The sequence below is a fragment of the Micropterus dolomieu genome, linkage group LG08 (assembly GCF_021292245.1).
Source record: "Micropterus dolomieu isolate WLL.071019.BEF.003 ecotype Adirondacks linkage group LG08, ASM2129224v1, whole genome shotgun sequence".
NCBI lineage: Eukaryota > Metazoa > Chordata > Actinopteri > Centrarchiformes > Centrarchidae > Micropterus > Micropterus dolomieu.
Window position 1 is genome coordinate 24,609,627 of NC_060157.1, and position 15,919 is coordinate 24,625,545.

Genomic DNA, 15,919 nt, shown 5'->3' on the forward strand with positions numbered 1-15,919 from the left:
TAAATTTTTCACTCTTTGTTTCATTGCAGCCATTTTCCAAAAATCAAAAAAGTTCATTTTATTTCTCAGTAATGTACACTCAGCACCCCATCTTGACAGAAAAAGACAGAAATGTAGAAATTTTTGCAAATTTATTAAAAAAGAAAAACTGAAATATCACATGGTCATAAGTATTCAGACCCTTTGCCGTGACACTCATATTTAACTCAGGTGCTGTCTATTTCTTCCGATCCTCCTTGAGATGGTTCTACTCCTTCATTTGAGTCCAGCTGTGTTTGATTATACTGATTGCACTTGATTAGGAAAGCCACACACCTGTCTATATAAGACCTTACAGCTCACAGTGCATGTCAGAGCAAATGAGAATCATGAGGTCAAAGGAACTGCCTGAAGAGCTCAGAGACAGAATTGTGGCAAGGCACAGATCTGGCCAAGGTTACAAAACAATTTCTGCAGCACTCAAGGTTCCTAAGAGCACAGTGGCCTCCATAATCCTCAAATGGAAGACGTTTGGGACGACCAGAACCCTTCCTAGAGCTGGCCGTCCGGCCAAACTGAGCTATCGGGGGAGAAGAGCCTTGGTGAGAGAGGTAAAGAAGAACCCAAAGGTCACTGTGGCTGAGCTCCAGAGATGCAGTCGGGAGATGGGAGAAAGTTCCACAAAGTCAACTATCACTGCAGCAATCCACCAGTCGGGGCTTTATGGCAGAGTGGCCCGACGGAAGCCTCTCCTCAGTGCAAGACACATGAAAGCCCGCATAGAGTTTGCCAAAAAACACATGAAGGACTCCCAGACTATGAGAAATAAGATTCTCTGGTCTGATGAGACCAAGATTGAACTTTTTGGCGTTAATTCTAAGCGGTATGTGTGGAGAAAACCAGGCACTGCTCATCACCTGTCCAATACAGTCTCAACAGTGAAGCATGGTGGTGGCAGCATCATGCTGTGGGGGTGTTTTTCAGCTGCAGGGACAGGACGATGAATGCGGCCAAGTACAGAGAGATCCTGGAAGAAAACCTCATCCAGAGTGCTCAGGACCTCAGGCTGGGCCGAAGGTTTACCTTCCAACAAGACAATGACCCTAAGCACACCGCTAAAATAACAAAGGAGTGGCTTCACAACAACTCTGTGACCATTCTTGACTGGCCCAGCCAGAGCCCTGACCTAAACCCAATTGAGCATCTCTGGAGAGACCTGAAAATGGCTGTCCACCAATGTTCACTATCCAACCTGACGGAACTGGAGAGGATCTGCAAGGAAGAATGGCAGAGGATACCCAAATCCAGGTGTGAAAAACTTGTTGCATCATCCCCAAGAAGACTGATGAAGAAGATGGCTGTACTAGCTCAAAAGGGTGCTTCTACTCAATACTGAGCAAAGGGTCTGAATACTTATGACCATGTGATATTTCAGTTTTTCTTTTTTAATAAATTTGCAAAAAATTCTACACTTCTGTTTTTTTTCTGTCAAGATGGGGTTCTGAGTGTACATTGAGAAATAAAATGAACTTTTCTGGAAAATGGCTGCAATGAAACAGAGTGAAATTTAAAGGGGTCTGAATACTTTCCGTACACACTGTAGATATGCCTCTAATAAATTCTCTATAACTCTGCTATGCTTGACTCTTATAGCATCAGTGTGTGAACAGGTGATGTTAAGATGTTATTTTATTGTTTCCTACAGTTTTTGGGCTTCAAACAGCATTATACCTAGGGGGATATTCCCAATAAAATGTGTTATCTTTTCAGGCGAGAATTGAATCTTTCATTTATGCTGTTTTCCATCTGAGTTTACTCTTGAATAGTAATAGTTATACTTTTACTTATAATTGATTTATATCCCATAGCTTCTGACTTATCAAAGGATACCAGAATTATGTATGTAGGCCTTATGGTTGAGACGTTATACCTGTTTGATTTTGGGTATGCTATTTTAGCCGTTTTTTCCTTTTTTGGGGTATGTGTTCAACAGGTTAACAACCTACCTAAATAAAGATCAATATCTCTAATTGTATAACAAACTCATGTTTATACCTTAATATCAGGAAACCTGAATGTATGTTCTACTCAAAAAATCGTCAAATAGAGATCCAGACCAGAGGTTATTGTAGCAGGAAGAAGGTTGTCAGTAGTGCGTAAGTTTAAATATTTAGGCATCATAATAGACACACACCTCACATCTAAAAAAGTTTGTTGCAAAACACAATGATGGCATTGGTTATAGGCGCATTTCTAAGCTTCTGAATGTTCCAGTGAGCACTGTTGGGGCCATAAAACGGAAGTGGAAAGACAATCATTTCACCATAAATTTGTTTTGACCAGGTGCTCCTCGCAAGATTTCTGACAGAGGAGTGAAAAGAATAGTCAGAAGAGTTGTCCAAGAGCCAAGGACCACTTGTGGAGAGCTTCAAAAAGACCTGCAATTAGCAGGTACTGTTGTCTCAAAGAAAACAGTAAGTAATGCACTCCACCGCCATGGCCTGTATGCACGCTCACCACGCAAGACTCCATTGCTGAAGGAAAAAGCATGTTGAAGCTCGTTTAAAGTTTGCTGCACAACATTTGGAAAAGCCAGTGAAATACTGGGAGAATATAGTGTGCTCAGATGAGAGCAAACAACAGTGAAGTTTGGAGGTGGGAAGATCATGGTGTGGGGCTGCTTTTCAGCAAATGGTACTGGCAAACTTCACATAATTGAAGGAAGGATGAATGGGCAAATTTACAGAGACATTCTTGACAGAAATCTGCTGCCATCTACGAGGATAATGAAGATGAAACGAGGGTGGACATTTCAGCAAGACAATGATCCCAAACACACTGCCAAGGAAACTCTGAACTGGTCTCAAAGAAAGAAAATAAAGCTGCTAGAATGGCCCAACTAATCACCTAACTTAAATCCCATTGAAAATCTATGGAAAGAACTGAAGATCAAAATTCATAGAAGAGGCCCACGGAACCTTCAAGATTTGAAGACTTGTTTGTGTGGAAGAATGGGCCAAAATCACACCAAAGCAATGCATGCGACTAGTTTCTCCATACAGGAGGCGTCTCAAAGCAAGTCATTACCAAAAAAGGCTTTTGAACAAAGTATTGAATAAATATCAGTAAGCGTGTTCAATACTTTTTTCCCTGTGTCATTTCACATTATTACACAACTTTATTTCTGAACTTCTTTGTTTTGGTTTCTTTGTATGTATGGATAACTTGGGTTGTTACCAACATCTGGTGAAAATTTCATGTCAGTAGCTCCTTTGGAAATATTTACTGAGAAAAATGGTGAGGTGTTCAATACTTATTTCACCCGCTGTATGCTTATCTGTGCTTCTCTTTTGTGCTTATGAGCCTGTGTATGTTTTAATATTTTCTGTTATCCCATCGACCTGCCAGGGACTGCAGATGAAAATAAGTCTGTATGGCTAAATCTGGTACATTTACATACTGGATTGAAGTCCTCATGAAGATTAATGTGCACGGTTCCTTTAAATACATAAACAAATAAGTTTAATTTGACTGAGGAGAACTCAGTCTGCAGTTAGTACAGAAGTGAATGAACAAGACTATGGGTTACCTATCAATTAACGTTTATATCTAAAATAGATAGTTTGTCTTCAAAGTAAAGGTTAAGTGTTAACTTTACACAGCTTTGAACTTACCTTAATGATGCCAACAAAATGTTCAGTTCCTACTGACTTGCAGTGGTGATTTTTAATGTTGGATATTGTCAGTTTTTCTAAATGTAATCATTGTTTACATGGAAATGAGTTTTTCTTAAGAGTAGCCATTTGTTGTGTCTTCATTTTATTCCATAACAGTGGACTAGATGTCAGAAAATATTTACAAGCAAGGCGGTGGTCATTGAACGCCTTCTGTTGGTGAGATGGGTGCATTTAATGTCAAATGAACATATCTGATCAAGGATGAAAGTTAAATAATAATAGTCAGGTGGCAAAGGTCTTGCCATTAGAGATTAAATACTATTCAGGACATGTTAACTAAATGGAGCAAAGCTGAACAGATGAATTGCTGATGGAGCAGCACCTTGCAGCGGTAGCAGCCAAATGTGGCAGCTCTCATACATATTTTCTTTAGGAATTGCCCATTTTAGTTTCTGATGTAATAATCTGTTGATATGGTTTTGATGTGTCCATTGCCCTGCATCAAAGTCCACTAGAATCGTCCCAGAAGCGTTTCAGCAGCAGAGCATGCAGCCTGTCTTACGTTATTAACTTATTACTTATTTTTTTGTGTGTGTGCTTCTGTCTGCTACCTTCTTCACAGCTCTATGTGACCGGGTTTCGTTCCGTAAACTTCATGCTGCATATCCCACAAAGAGCATTTCAGAATCAGAGCGTTTTGCCTGCATGGTTTTGCTGACATGTTTAGATTTTGTTGATGTACATTTGGTAATCAGTGTTTGCTTTTTGTGCTTCTATGATTAAGTAGGCTTCGTAGTTAAATGAATTCTTTTTGTGTCCGTTTTAACCGTGTTTATTGTTGTTGTTGTGTTTTGTTTTTTCTTTATTTTAGACTTGGGATGCTCGTCTTCTGATGGAGCGCTCTCTGGCTGTGAAATGTCCAGATATCAGCACTCACTTGGCTGGAACCAAGAAGGTCCAGCAGATTCTTGCCAGACCTGGAGTTCTAGAGAAGTTCTTCCCCAACCAACCCCAAGTAGTGGAGCAGATCAGAGCAACTTTCGCTGGCCTGTACACTCTAGACATGGTGAAAAAATAACACACACTACACAGTTGTTTCTGTTAGGGCTGCACCTAACCGTTATTTTCCCATTAGTCAATTAATCTGTTTTTTGATTTTTTAAGTATTCTTTTTTTATTACTCGATTAATATAAGTAAACAATTTATCCAAAATAAATCATGCCTCATTAATAATTCAATATTTTATTCAATCATCCTGAAAGGGACACATAAAGCACATTAGAATAATGAGGTCTATCTTAAGTCTTATTTCCAAATCACTGCAGTGTTATATTAATAATATACATTTATTCATTTAGCTGACGCTTTAATCCAAAGTGACTTACAATTGCTGTACATGTCAGAGGTCGCACGCCTCTGGAGCAACTAGGGGTTAAGTGTCTTGGTCAGGGACATATTGGTGTCTCACAGTGGATTCGAACCCGGGTCTCTCACACCAAAGGCATGTGTCTTATCCACTGTTCCATCACCAATAACAGAACCTATTTGTCAGCTCCCTGATCAGAAAAATACTCTACCTCAGATTCAAAAGGATTGCTGTGACACACAGAGTGATGTAATCACTGTATATTAAACCTTTTCCTGAACTGAAGAATCAGTTTTACTTAAGTACTTGATTAAAAACTTCAAATGCTTATGAGATCGTTTTGTTTCGTCACTGGAGTAATAAGCCATAAGATAATCACTGGCAAGTGTATTTTTCACAGTATTAGATTATCTTTGTGGTGGTAGCTATTATCTTTAAAATAATAAATTAATATTAAATAATACTGTAAATATCGCTCAACCATAACCTAACCTCGAATCAGCATCTCCATATCAATTTAACTGAAAGAGCAGCATCTGTATTGTTGACAGTATTGAAAATCATGGCTGCAGGATTTCTTAAATACCTTATATCATACCTTGATATGGCCAGGCCTAACCTAACCTAGTAAGTTGACGTTTCTGCACTGCGAAATGTATACAGAAAAAGTTAAAGTAAAATCATTTGAAATAATTTAATTTTTATGCTCTGTGCTAATATGTCCTGGTATTTTATCTTTCCTGTTTCTTTCTTTGTCCATGTTGCCTTTAGGGACCAGAGGGTGACAAAACCGTTGATATGGCCTTGGGAGCACCGGATCGCTTTGTCCTGAAGCCACAGCGAGAGGGAGGAGGTACAATGAAAGAAACATCTTTAGAAATACCCCCTTCCATCAAATACTAAAATCACTGCCACATTGGTCACTATTTCTTAAACCAGAAGACTTTGAAATGTCAGTAACTCCATGGACATGTATGTCACAGTTCGTACAGCATTGAAGGTTTTATTGAAAGGTACACAAGTTAAAGCTATCTTACCAAGGTGAGAATTAGTATGCATTTTTTGTCAACAGTTGGTCACAGAGCTGTTTAAAGTCCAAGTCATGTTTCAAGTCTTTCAAGACAAGCTTACATCAAGTCTCAAGTTTGTCAGATCATGTCTCGAGACAAGTCACAAGTCCTTAAGGGTAAGTCGTAAGTCAAATTCCCATGAGCAACTGCAGTTCAACATGTCAGTCTTTAGGGTTTTGGAATGCTGGTTGTAGTGTGTGTATATATATATTTATTTATTTATTTTTAATTTGTTAACAATAATAATAATTTCACATAACTGAGACCAGTAGGTGTGTTGCTTTACTAAGGGTATATCAGATAACATTTGTCCATGTACTGTGGAAAATAATGCATGCTTATGTAGGGTGTTAGATAGGACCACAAAATATGAAAGCCGAGAATGGACATAAATACATACAAATTGACTACTAAAATTGATTTATTATTTGCTGATCAACCACTGTGAAAGAGACAAGAGTCATATTGGTATTTTTACTTCTGGAAAAAGCATCTGTCTAAAGGTAGTCTTGTCATCACTGTGAGGTTACCAGGCAACCAGCTAAGACTACAGGAAGTTGCTGTGCCCGACCTAGAAACAGTTTGGCACATAACCTCCTGTAAACCCCCATTGTCTGATGTTTTTTACCTTTGGACAGAGCCAGGCTAACTTTCCCACTGTTCCAGCAAAGCTAAACAAACAGTCTCAGGGTTAGCTTCATTTTTAACGTACAGAAATGAGAGCGATATTGATCTTCTGAACTCTAGTAGTAAGTTTGTAAACTAATTTAACTAATGTACTTCTTTTAAGGCATTGGGTCCTTAAGTAAGTCAAGTCTTAAGCCAGACAAATCCAAGTCTGGTTCTTAAATGTTTCTCCATACTTTGTTATGCCATCATTTTTCCAGGTAACAACATCTATGGATCAGAGATCTCTCAGGTTCTGGAGGAAGTGAAGGAGAGTACAGAGAGGATGGCCTATATTCTGATGGATAAAATCCATCCTACCCCTTTACAGAACTACCTGCTTAGGCGAGACTCCCCTCTAAAAATCAGCAACTGTCTCAGTGAACTGGGAGTGTTTGGAGCATATGTCAGGTATGTAATCACTATTTCATTGGCGTTAAATAAAACTATGTGGGAACGACACAGTGGCCAAGATCATGCCAACACACGGTTAATTAGCACCAGCAAGACAAGCAGGAGGACTGGATACAGGGTTATCAATCTAAAAGTGGTAGTTCTCTCTGGAACTGTTTCGGTGCAAATCCTAAGAGTTAATCATTACCCTAGGAAAAGGGAGGGATGTAGATTTGTCACATTATAAAAGGTTATATTTAAGCAATAGCTCACGACAGGCTTTGCGTCGGGCTAGCAACCCCCTTAACTGTGATATAATAAGCGTTTATCACGGCCTGAAGTGAGGTATTTCTTTTATAAAAGTGTGGCAAAAAGAAAGTACGCACTACAATTTGACTTTATTTCATCAGCAGACATTTCTTTATGAATACAAAAAGTAACTCCACCAGGCTGCTGGTAGGCTACATAGGCGTGACGGTTGCTAAGCAACATACATCAAAGGCTAGAATTATTAGAACTATTTATTTACATCTATTTGCACGTTGCCGTTTGTTGTGCAGCCACTAAAAACTGTCCAGCGTCAGTAGATTGACTTTGGTAACTTATAATATGCTTGCTCTTGTGTGCGGTCGGCCAGCAGTGCGTCAAATAATAACACTTTTATATTATACCTACCATAAAGGCTGGTCTCTCCTTCAGCAATAGTCTTTTGAACAGGCTATTGAAACTTAAACTTTGTTGCAATATTGCAGACATCTGGGGCGAGTAGTGGTCTGCTGAGTGTGTGTGTTTGTGCGTTTTCGTGTGTGTGAGAGGGAAATGTTGAATCACGTAATAAGCAATGACTTCTCTCTCTCATTATTTATTTATTTATTTATTTATCTCCGCCGGTAAAATGCGATCTGTATCAGATCACATTTTCATACCAGGTGTAAATGGGGCGTGAAGCCCCCACGAAGCTCAGATTATAACTCGAACCCTGTTTGTCGCGGAGTGATACGGATCTGTGCGAAGGAACTTGACGTCATACCCGTTATTTACCCTCATTATATCACTGCTATGAAGCAATCAGATTGCTTGACTTGAGCTACCCATTTTATAAATTGAGTTTGTATCTTCCATCTGCTACATAGCAGACAATGTACACTGACCCAAATTATAAACACAACACTTTTGTTTTTGCCCCCATTCATCATCAACTCAAAGATGTAAGATGGCCTTTATTGTGGCCAGCGTAACCTGTGCAATACCAAAGGAGAAGTGCTCACTAACACAGATTTTGAAACAATATGTGAGAGAAATAGGCCTTTTGTGTACATAGAGAAAGTCTTAGATCTTTGACTTCAGCTCATGATGAATGGGGGCAAAAACAAAAGTGTTGTGTAATTTTGTGTACATTAATATATATAAGCATTAGAAAAATGGTAAACAGAAATAAACTATAATCAATGGAGCAGTGCTGAGCATGAATTTGAGCTTAGGGTTAGTTATGTTATGTCAGTAGGGGTGTTATTTGTTGTCTAATATGGTTGTGCAGCGTGGTTGTGGAGAAATGGCTCCATAGCGCCCCATATAAAATTTCAAAGAAGCAGCCCCCGCCGTACATTTTACATAGCTGTACGAAATGTGGGGGGCCAATGTATCATCTCTAGACTTAAACATCACCCTCTTGGAGGCATACAAATCCGACAGGAAGTCGGCTATTTTGAATTAAATTAGTCACTTTACACACAAACTCCTGTTAGAGCTTTAACTCGATTGACTTCAGATGTGGGCAGCGCAGTCTTAGGAGCCTTGTAATGTTAAATTGCGCAGTTTTTCTTTGATCATGTCCTTGGCGTGACGTTGAATTGATTTCGACATGAAAAAGGAAGTAGCATGTGAATGGACTAGACTTGGTCAGATCTGTCCCAAAATTCACAAGTAAACCTCTTAGAGACTTATGTCAATATCCAGTCATAGTGATAGCGCCACGTACTGGCATCCAGAAAGGACATGTTTCAAACCTAATTTCTTATGCCCAATTCATATTTTTACCCCACTAAGCATTAATGAACAAAAATGTCTATAGTGAGGCTCCTCATAGGAGGTTGATCACATCCATCTCAGAGTTCTTGTCAAATGTTGTTGCCTTGGTGAGTAATTATTCGCAATTACACAGGAAGCTGTTTTTTGAGAGCTATACCCTAAACCCAACCCGAAGTCAGCAACTTGAATTGAATAAGTAACTGACATCAACCACAAATAATTTCCACACTTCACCTGCAGTGTGAACTTCGGGACTAACTGGAAGTGATGTGCATGTGATTCCATAGAAATGAGTCCACATGGTGGCGCTGTAAATAAACGTTCAGTGTGTAATGTTTCTGAGGATATATTGAAAGAAATGTGATATCTAAAATCCATAACTATGTTTTCAGTGGTGTATAAAGACCTTATAAAATGAAACAGTATGTTTTTGTTACCTTAGAATGAGCCATATCTATCTACATAAGTGTCGTGGAAATTATATTCCTGGTGAGGGGCTGAGCAAATAATTGAGTTAGAACAAACCATTGTCTTTGAAGAATTTATTTAAAAAAAGCGAATAAACAGAGAAGTACTAAAACACAAATCAGCTGGACCAGAGGTTCTGTCTCCATAGACAGTCACTAATGTCTGGCCCCGAGCAAAGGGATGCATCATTTACACAGTGTAGGTTTCTGTGTTTTGGGGAACAGAGATCCTCTCCCAGCCTTGAATGAACATTCCAGGAGAGGAGAGGAACAACAAGAGAGGGAAAACACCAAAAACAATCTCACAGCTCTGACCTAAACCCTAGTAAATGTGGACAGACTAACATAAGTAGTATAGGAGAGGAAAGGTTAAGGATAAAACACAATACATAATAATAATAAATAATAATAATAGTAAAAGAACATACATAAAAGATTAAATGTAAGAGGACACAATTTTCTGCCATAACAATAACCACAGGTCCCCCCCTCCCATGGACCTCACCATGTTGCACTGTCATGTCTCTACAGTAGCTGAAAATGGACAAACGCTACAGAGCACGTTTCGTCACTACATTCTTCTTGCTCGACTTCTGGTAGAATTCAGGCAGTGTAGATGCCCATCACTAAGTTGAATACATAAGTTTGAAGAAGAAGAAGTAATACTATACAGCAGGGGTCGGCAAATACATTTTGCATCGGAACAAATCTCACAGGATATTTATGTGCCCCAAGTATGCCTGGAAAGTTTTATTCAAATCGGCCCTAGGGGGCGCTACAACTACAAGAAATGGGCCTGGCATTACACAGATTAGACTATAAAAAAGATATTCACTCTCCAATCATCACAAATCTCACAGGATATGTCCTCATAACTAATTGAAACTTGCCCTGAAACTTAACCCCTAGTTGCTCCAGAGGCCAGCGACCAGTCGCTGTGAATAAAAGCGTCAGCTAAATAAATAAATGTTAATCAGACTATAAACAAACAGCTGTTTGTCTTGTCAATACAAAACTCACAGGATGTGTTTCATTACAATTTAAACTTTGTGTTTGAAACTTTTTTGAAATCACAATACTGCAAAAAGATTTGAACTCGGTAACCGCCGCTTGCAGCTATATTTCAAAGTGATCTTGTATTTCTGCTTTATTTTAAAGGCAAACAATTTCCATGTTTCTATATGAAACTGAATGTTGTAACTAAACTATACATTGCCCAAAATGCAAGTTGACTCAGAAAGACGCAGGAAGGAGGCAAGGAGACGAGGGCCCGTTCAACCTGCTTGCAGATTTAATTTGTCTTTGTTTCCTTACAGGCAAGGTAAAGACATGGTGATGAACGAGTGTGTGGGTCATCTGCTGAGGACCAAGAGTTCAGAACACTCAGACGGAGGCGTAGCAGCGGGAGTGGCAGTGCTGGACAATCCTCTCCTCATCTAAGTTACACTACTACCTTCTCAGCTTTCAAATAAAAAAAAAATGCACAAATAGACAACAGTAGAATCAAGTTTTCACTTTTGAGTCATGTTGTTACTTTGGCTGCTAGAGCATGAAAATGATGCAGAGCAAATGTGTGTCCCACATTTACTGGAGACAGGTTGGACAGAAATACTACCAGTGTAGGCTGAGGAGATGCTCACATCCCTGGAAGCTTCCATTTTTTCCTTTATTACCAACATTGAGCGTTTAGTGTTTCCCACAAAATGACATTCTACCTGGGTGGCGGCGGCTGGGGCTGTAATGGGTGGTGTTGTGGTTAGCAGGGTACATTTCTATTTCAAGTAGCTTTTTATTTATTTCAAGTATTTATTAACTAGCCTACTTGAATCTGAAAGCTACCGTTCCCTTCAGTTCTCTTTTCCGCACACATCTGCTACAAACACAGCGGCTTCCCTCACCTCTTTCTGTGTCTCTTTCCCTGGTAACACTTTACAGTAAGAGTACATGAATTATCATGAATTATGCATTACTTTATGCATTAATCTCATGAATCATCAGGAAATGGCAGTTCTGTCTTTCATTTGTGACTTCATGGATGAACAACATATGAATTAAAACATCAGTAGAGTACATCATCATGAATCATGATTTATTAAGCATTAAGTTTTCTTTGTGAAAAAAAATTCTCTTTACTATCCATTGTGTGTAGAGATAAAGTTATTGTACATGAATTATCATGAATTCCTGCAGGAAAAAGCATGACTTCACGCATGTAAGACTCCTTGAATTATTATGGGAGTACACAATAATCCACAGTACCTCAAAGAGTATATCAATTAAAGTGAGAAATAATGTTTTTCATTAATCATGAACTCTGAGTTAATAAGAATGTTCATGTCTTCTTCCTAGTAGCCTGCAGGAAAACTGGCAGACCCCAGAAGTGGCCAATCAAAGCACAACACATGAATTCTATTGACATCCAAATACAGTAGTCATCATTAACTAATAGCTTCTCATGATTTCATCATGTCTGTGGCCCCCTAGTGTTGAATGTTCCTTTTGAAACACCAGTGAACAATGTGTTATTCATGATGCCATAATCCTGAAATTACATGAATATGAACATCAAAGTTTAAACTTTTACACACAATGTACAGTGGACACAAAATTACACTGAAGACCTTTGCTAAATTCTTAAACCAGTATAAGGCAGTGAAATCAACAGCAATGCCTGGGGAGAGCAGATGATGTATCTACATTAACTTAAACTTCCCTAAAACTCCTCACACACGAACAGCTTGGAATTTTTTTTAAGGTACGTAACCATGCCCTCTCCAGGTGCTGAGTGTGAGCTCCACCAACCGGATCAACAAACCACCTTGAATGATTCACGGTGAAATGCCTGTAGCCCAAACAACCCGCCTCATTTGCAGGCCTTGAGAAAACCTGACAAAGAAGCAAATTTACCTGAATAGAAACATTTACTTGAAATCACAGCATGTATTGAGTTTTATATATACACACACACACACTCACAAAAGTGAGTACACGTTTTTGTAATAAATCTTTTCATGTGACAACACTGAAGAAATTACACTTTGCTACAATGTAAATAGTGAGTGTACGATTATTGTTAACAATTATTTTTCAAATCAGTTAATTTAATGATTATTTTTTCAATTTGTCAATTAATCTATATGTATGTATGTTATTTCTATATAAGGCAAAGAGCTGCATATATATGATTTGTCCACCACCACTGTAAACACTGACTAAGACACAGCGGTGACTTTTCTGAATGGAATAAATGTTTGAGGAGGTGGGCTAAAACATGTCTTTATTTCATCCAGTAAAGGTTGCTTGCTAGTGTGAATAAATCATAAAAAGCAGTCTTGAAATTCAGTTATTCAGCTACAGTGGTAACAGTTCATGTCTATGTGCGTACCATTACCATGAAGGGAATGACATGCTGCACACAGCTTTCTCTCTCACACCTCCAACATGCCTGGCCATGCAATTCAGGCATGATGTAACTGGTTTGATTATTATGGATGTCTGATCTCATACAAATCAGGTTCCAACATATCTGACATGATTCAGATTAGTGGTAGATAAAATACTATCAGCCCCCACTAACCCTGACCAAATGGGTGAAAAATATGAGATGAACTTGGTATCCCCGGTCACACAACAAGAATCTTTGTGTACATTTTTGGTGTATACTCACTGAATAGTCACAATAATAGTGCTCAATATTACTTATTGTGTTCATGGTATAAGGTCAGTGACTACCTGAAATGAATGATTAGCATAATTGGGGACATTTAGAGCGAGGGGGTGGACTCGTCGTACGTGGGACCATGAGATTTTGCTGGCAAGGAAATAACTCGCCGAGGAGGCACATTTGCTGCTTCTCAAGTCTCTTAATTGCATCCACGTTTCCCTCACTTCTTTTCCTGGAAGCCAAGCGAGGAGAGAAGGGACGAGGAAATATGTTTTTAGAGACATGGGACGTCCTTTCCTCCGAGGCGTCACATGAAGCAACGTCCGTTTGTGATGACGGCGGCAGCTGATCACAGCTGGATCAGCTGTCATTCGGCTCTGTAGAGACTTGATGGAGTTTGTGTCTGCACACATGTGAGCTGTTCTGATAGTAATAAAGTCTCAGTTATCAGTGCACAGCAGCATGATTCACTGTAGCTTTTACCAGTTTAACAAACACCTGCACATGAATAATTATAGGTTTCTGTGTCCTGCTCAGAGGCACGGGATCATTTCTTCTGGCACAATATTTTTTTAAGAAAATGGATTGGATTATGTTATATTCACACCAACACAGCCCAGTCCCTGCCTTCATGACTCAGTTTAGATGTATTCATTCATGTTATTATACTTAACATCGGAGTTACTTGCCATAATTTGCCACACTGATAGACTAACTGCTTGTCAATGGCAATTTAAGAACAGGACAAGTAGTATTTTGCCTTGCCTGATGATTTTTCTGTCAGTATGATGTTCTGTGTTACCTACAGTTAATCAACTCAAAAATATAATACTTTTTAGAATGTAAACTAACACATCACAAATACATATACACACTGAGATGTTGGTTGCCTAATCAGACATCATGGCATTTTGCTAGAGCACATGTAGCCTACAAGCTTTGACACAAAAAGTGGAATATCTGAGCCAGGTGGCTAGATGAAAGAAAGCCTTACAATATGGTTTCACATTTTATGATCTAGAGGGAGTCCTGACAAACACTTTCCATTCATTTTTTAGATTGACCCTTCGCAAGTACATGCAACCCTCAATCCCCATGTGCCAGTCCTTGCTGTGTACTGATGGTCAGAAGGACCTTATGATTGACTACAGGTTGGGCCGACAGTCCATGGAGGCCTTAATGAGGATTCTGCCATCAAAGTACACAAAAGGCTGGTCATATGAGGTACATGTGTTGATCACTGTGTACTGGCTGGCACACGGCTTGTCATACAGTGTTGTGTCCCGGGCCTTTCATGTTCCCAAGTCTACAGTCTGCAGATTGGTGCACACTGAAGTGGAGAAGATTTCAGCCCTTCGCCAGGAGGTCATCAAACTGCCCACAGCTGAAGCAATGGGTGAGGTTGGCCAATATCTTGTCTTATTTCAGGACTTGTCTGCCCTCCCACCATATGTGATTGCCTGTCCCCACCCTAATGTGCTCCACCTGCATCTCATTGTCTCCCCTGTCCTAGGGCCTTTCTCAATACGTGTTCTTGTCTGTACTTGTGTTCTTGTGAATCATCATCTTTTGTGGCCCAAGAATTGTCCCAAGACACAAGTTTGCATTTTGGCAAGAACGGTTCAAAATCCCAGAAATGTTCTTGACACACCTACAGGTGCTGGTCATATAATTAGAATATCATCAAAAAGTTGATTTATTTCAGTAATTCCATTCATAAAGTGAAACATGTATAATGTATACATTCATTACACACAGACTGATATATTTCAAATGTTTATTTCATTTAATTGTGATGATTAAAACTGACAACTAATGAAAATCCCAAATTCAGTATCTCTGAAAATTAGAATATTACTTAAGACCAATACAAAAAAAGGATTTTTAGAAATGTTGGCCAACTGAAAAGTATGAACATGAAAAGTATGAGCATGTACAGCACTCAATACTTAGTTGGGGCTCCTTTTGCCTGAATTACTGCAGCAATGCGGCGTGGCATGGAGTCCATCAGTCTGTGGCACTGCTCAGGTGTTCTGAGAGCCCAGGTTGCTCTGATAGTGGCCTTCAGCTCTTCTGCATTGATGGATCTGCCGTGTCGCATCTTCCTCTTCACAATACACCGTAGATTTTCTATAGGGTTAAGGTCAGGCGAGTTTGCTGGCCAATTAAGAACAGGGATACCATGGTCCTTAAACCAGGTACTGGTAGCTTTGGCACTGTGTGCAGGTGCCAAATCCTGTTGGAAAATGAAATCTGCATCTCCATAAAGTTGGTCAGCAGCAGGAAGCATGAAGTGCTCGAAAACTTCCTGGTAGACGGCTGCGTTGACCTTGGACCTCAGAAAACACAGTGGACCAACACCAGCAGATGACATGGCACCCCAAACCATCACTGACTGTGGAAACTTTACACTGGACTTCAAGCAACGTGGATTCTGTGCCTCTCCTCTCTTCCTCCACACTTCTGTAGCCTACAGAACTAGACTGAGAGACCATTTAAAGGCCTTTGCAGGTGTTTTGAGTTAATTAGCTGATTAGAGTGTGGCACCAGGTGTCTTCAATATTGAACCTTTTCACAATATTCTAATTTTCTGAGATACTGATTTTGA

General features: G+C 39.4%; 1 protein-coding gene across 2 annotated transcripts in view; it reads left to right on the forward strand.

The window, feature by feature from the left end:
* Window positions 1–11,142, forward strand: part of gss (glutathione synthetase) — a 25,538-nt gene extending 14,396 nt beyond the window's left edge. For both annotated transcript variants that reach the window (XM_046056579.1, XM_046056580.1), the window contains exons 10-13: window positions 4,528–4,722; window positions 5,795–5,876; window positions 6,981–7,170; window positions 10,964–11,142. In XM_046056579.1, the coding sequence (XP_045912535.1) occupies window positions 4,528–4,722; window positions 5,795–5,876; window positions 6,981–7,170; window positions 10,964–11,087 (591 nt within the window). In that variant the 3' untranslated portion in view covers window positions 11,088–11,142. The remainder of the gene's footprint in view (window positions 1–4,527; window positions 4,723–5,794; window positions 5,877–6,980; window positions 7,171–10,963) is intronic.
* Window positions 11,143–15,919: the final 4,777 nt, after the last annotated feature.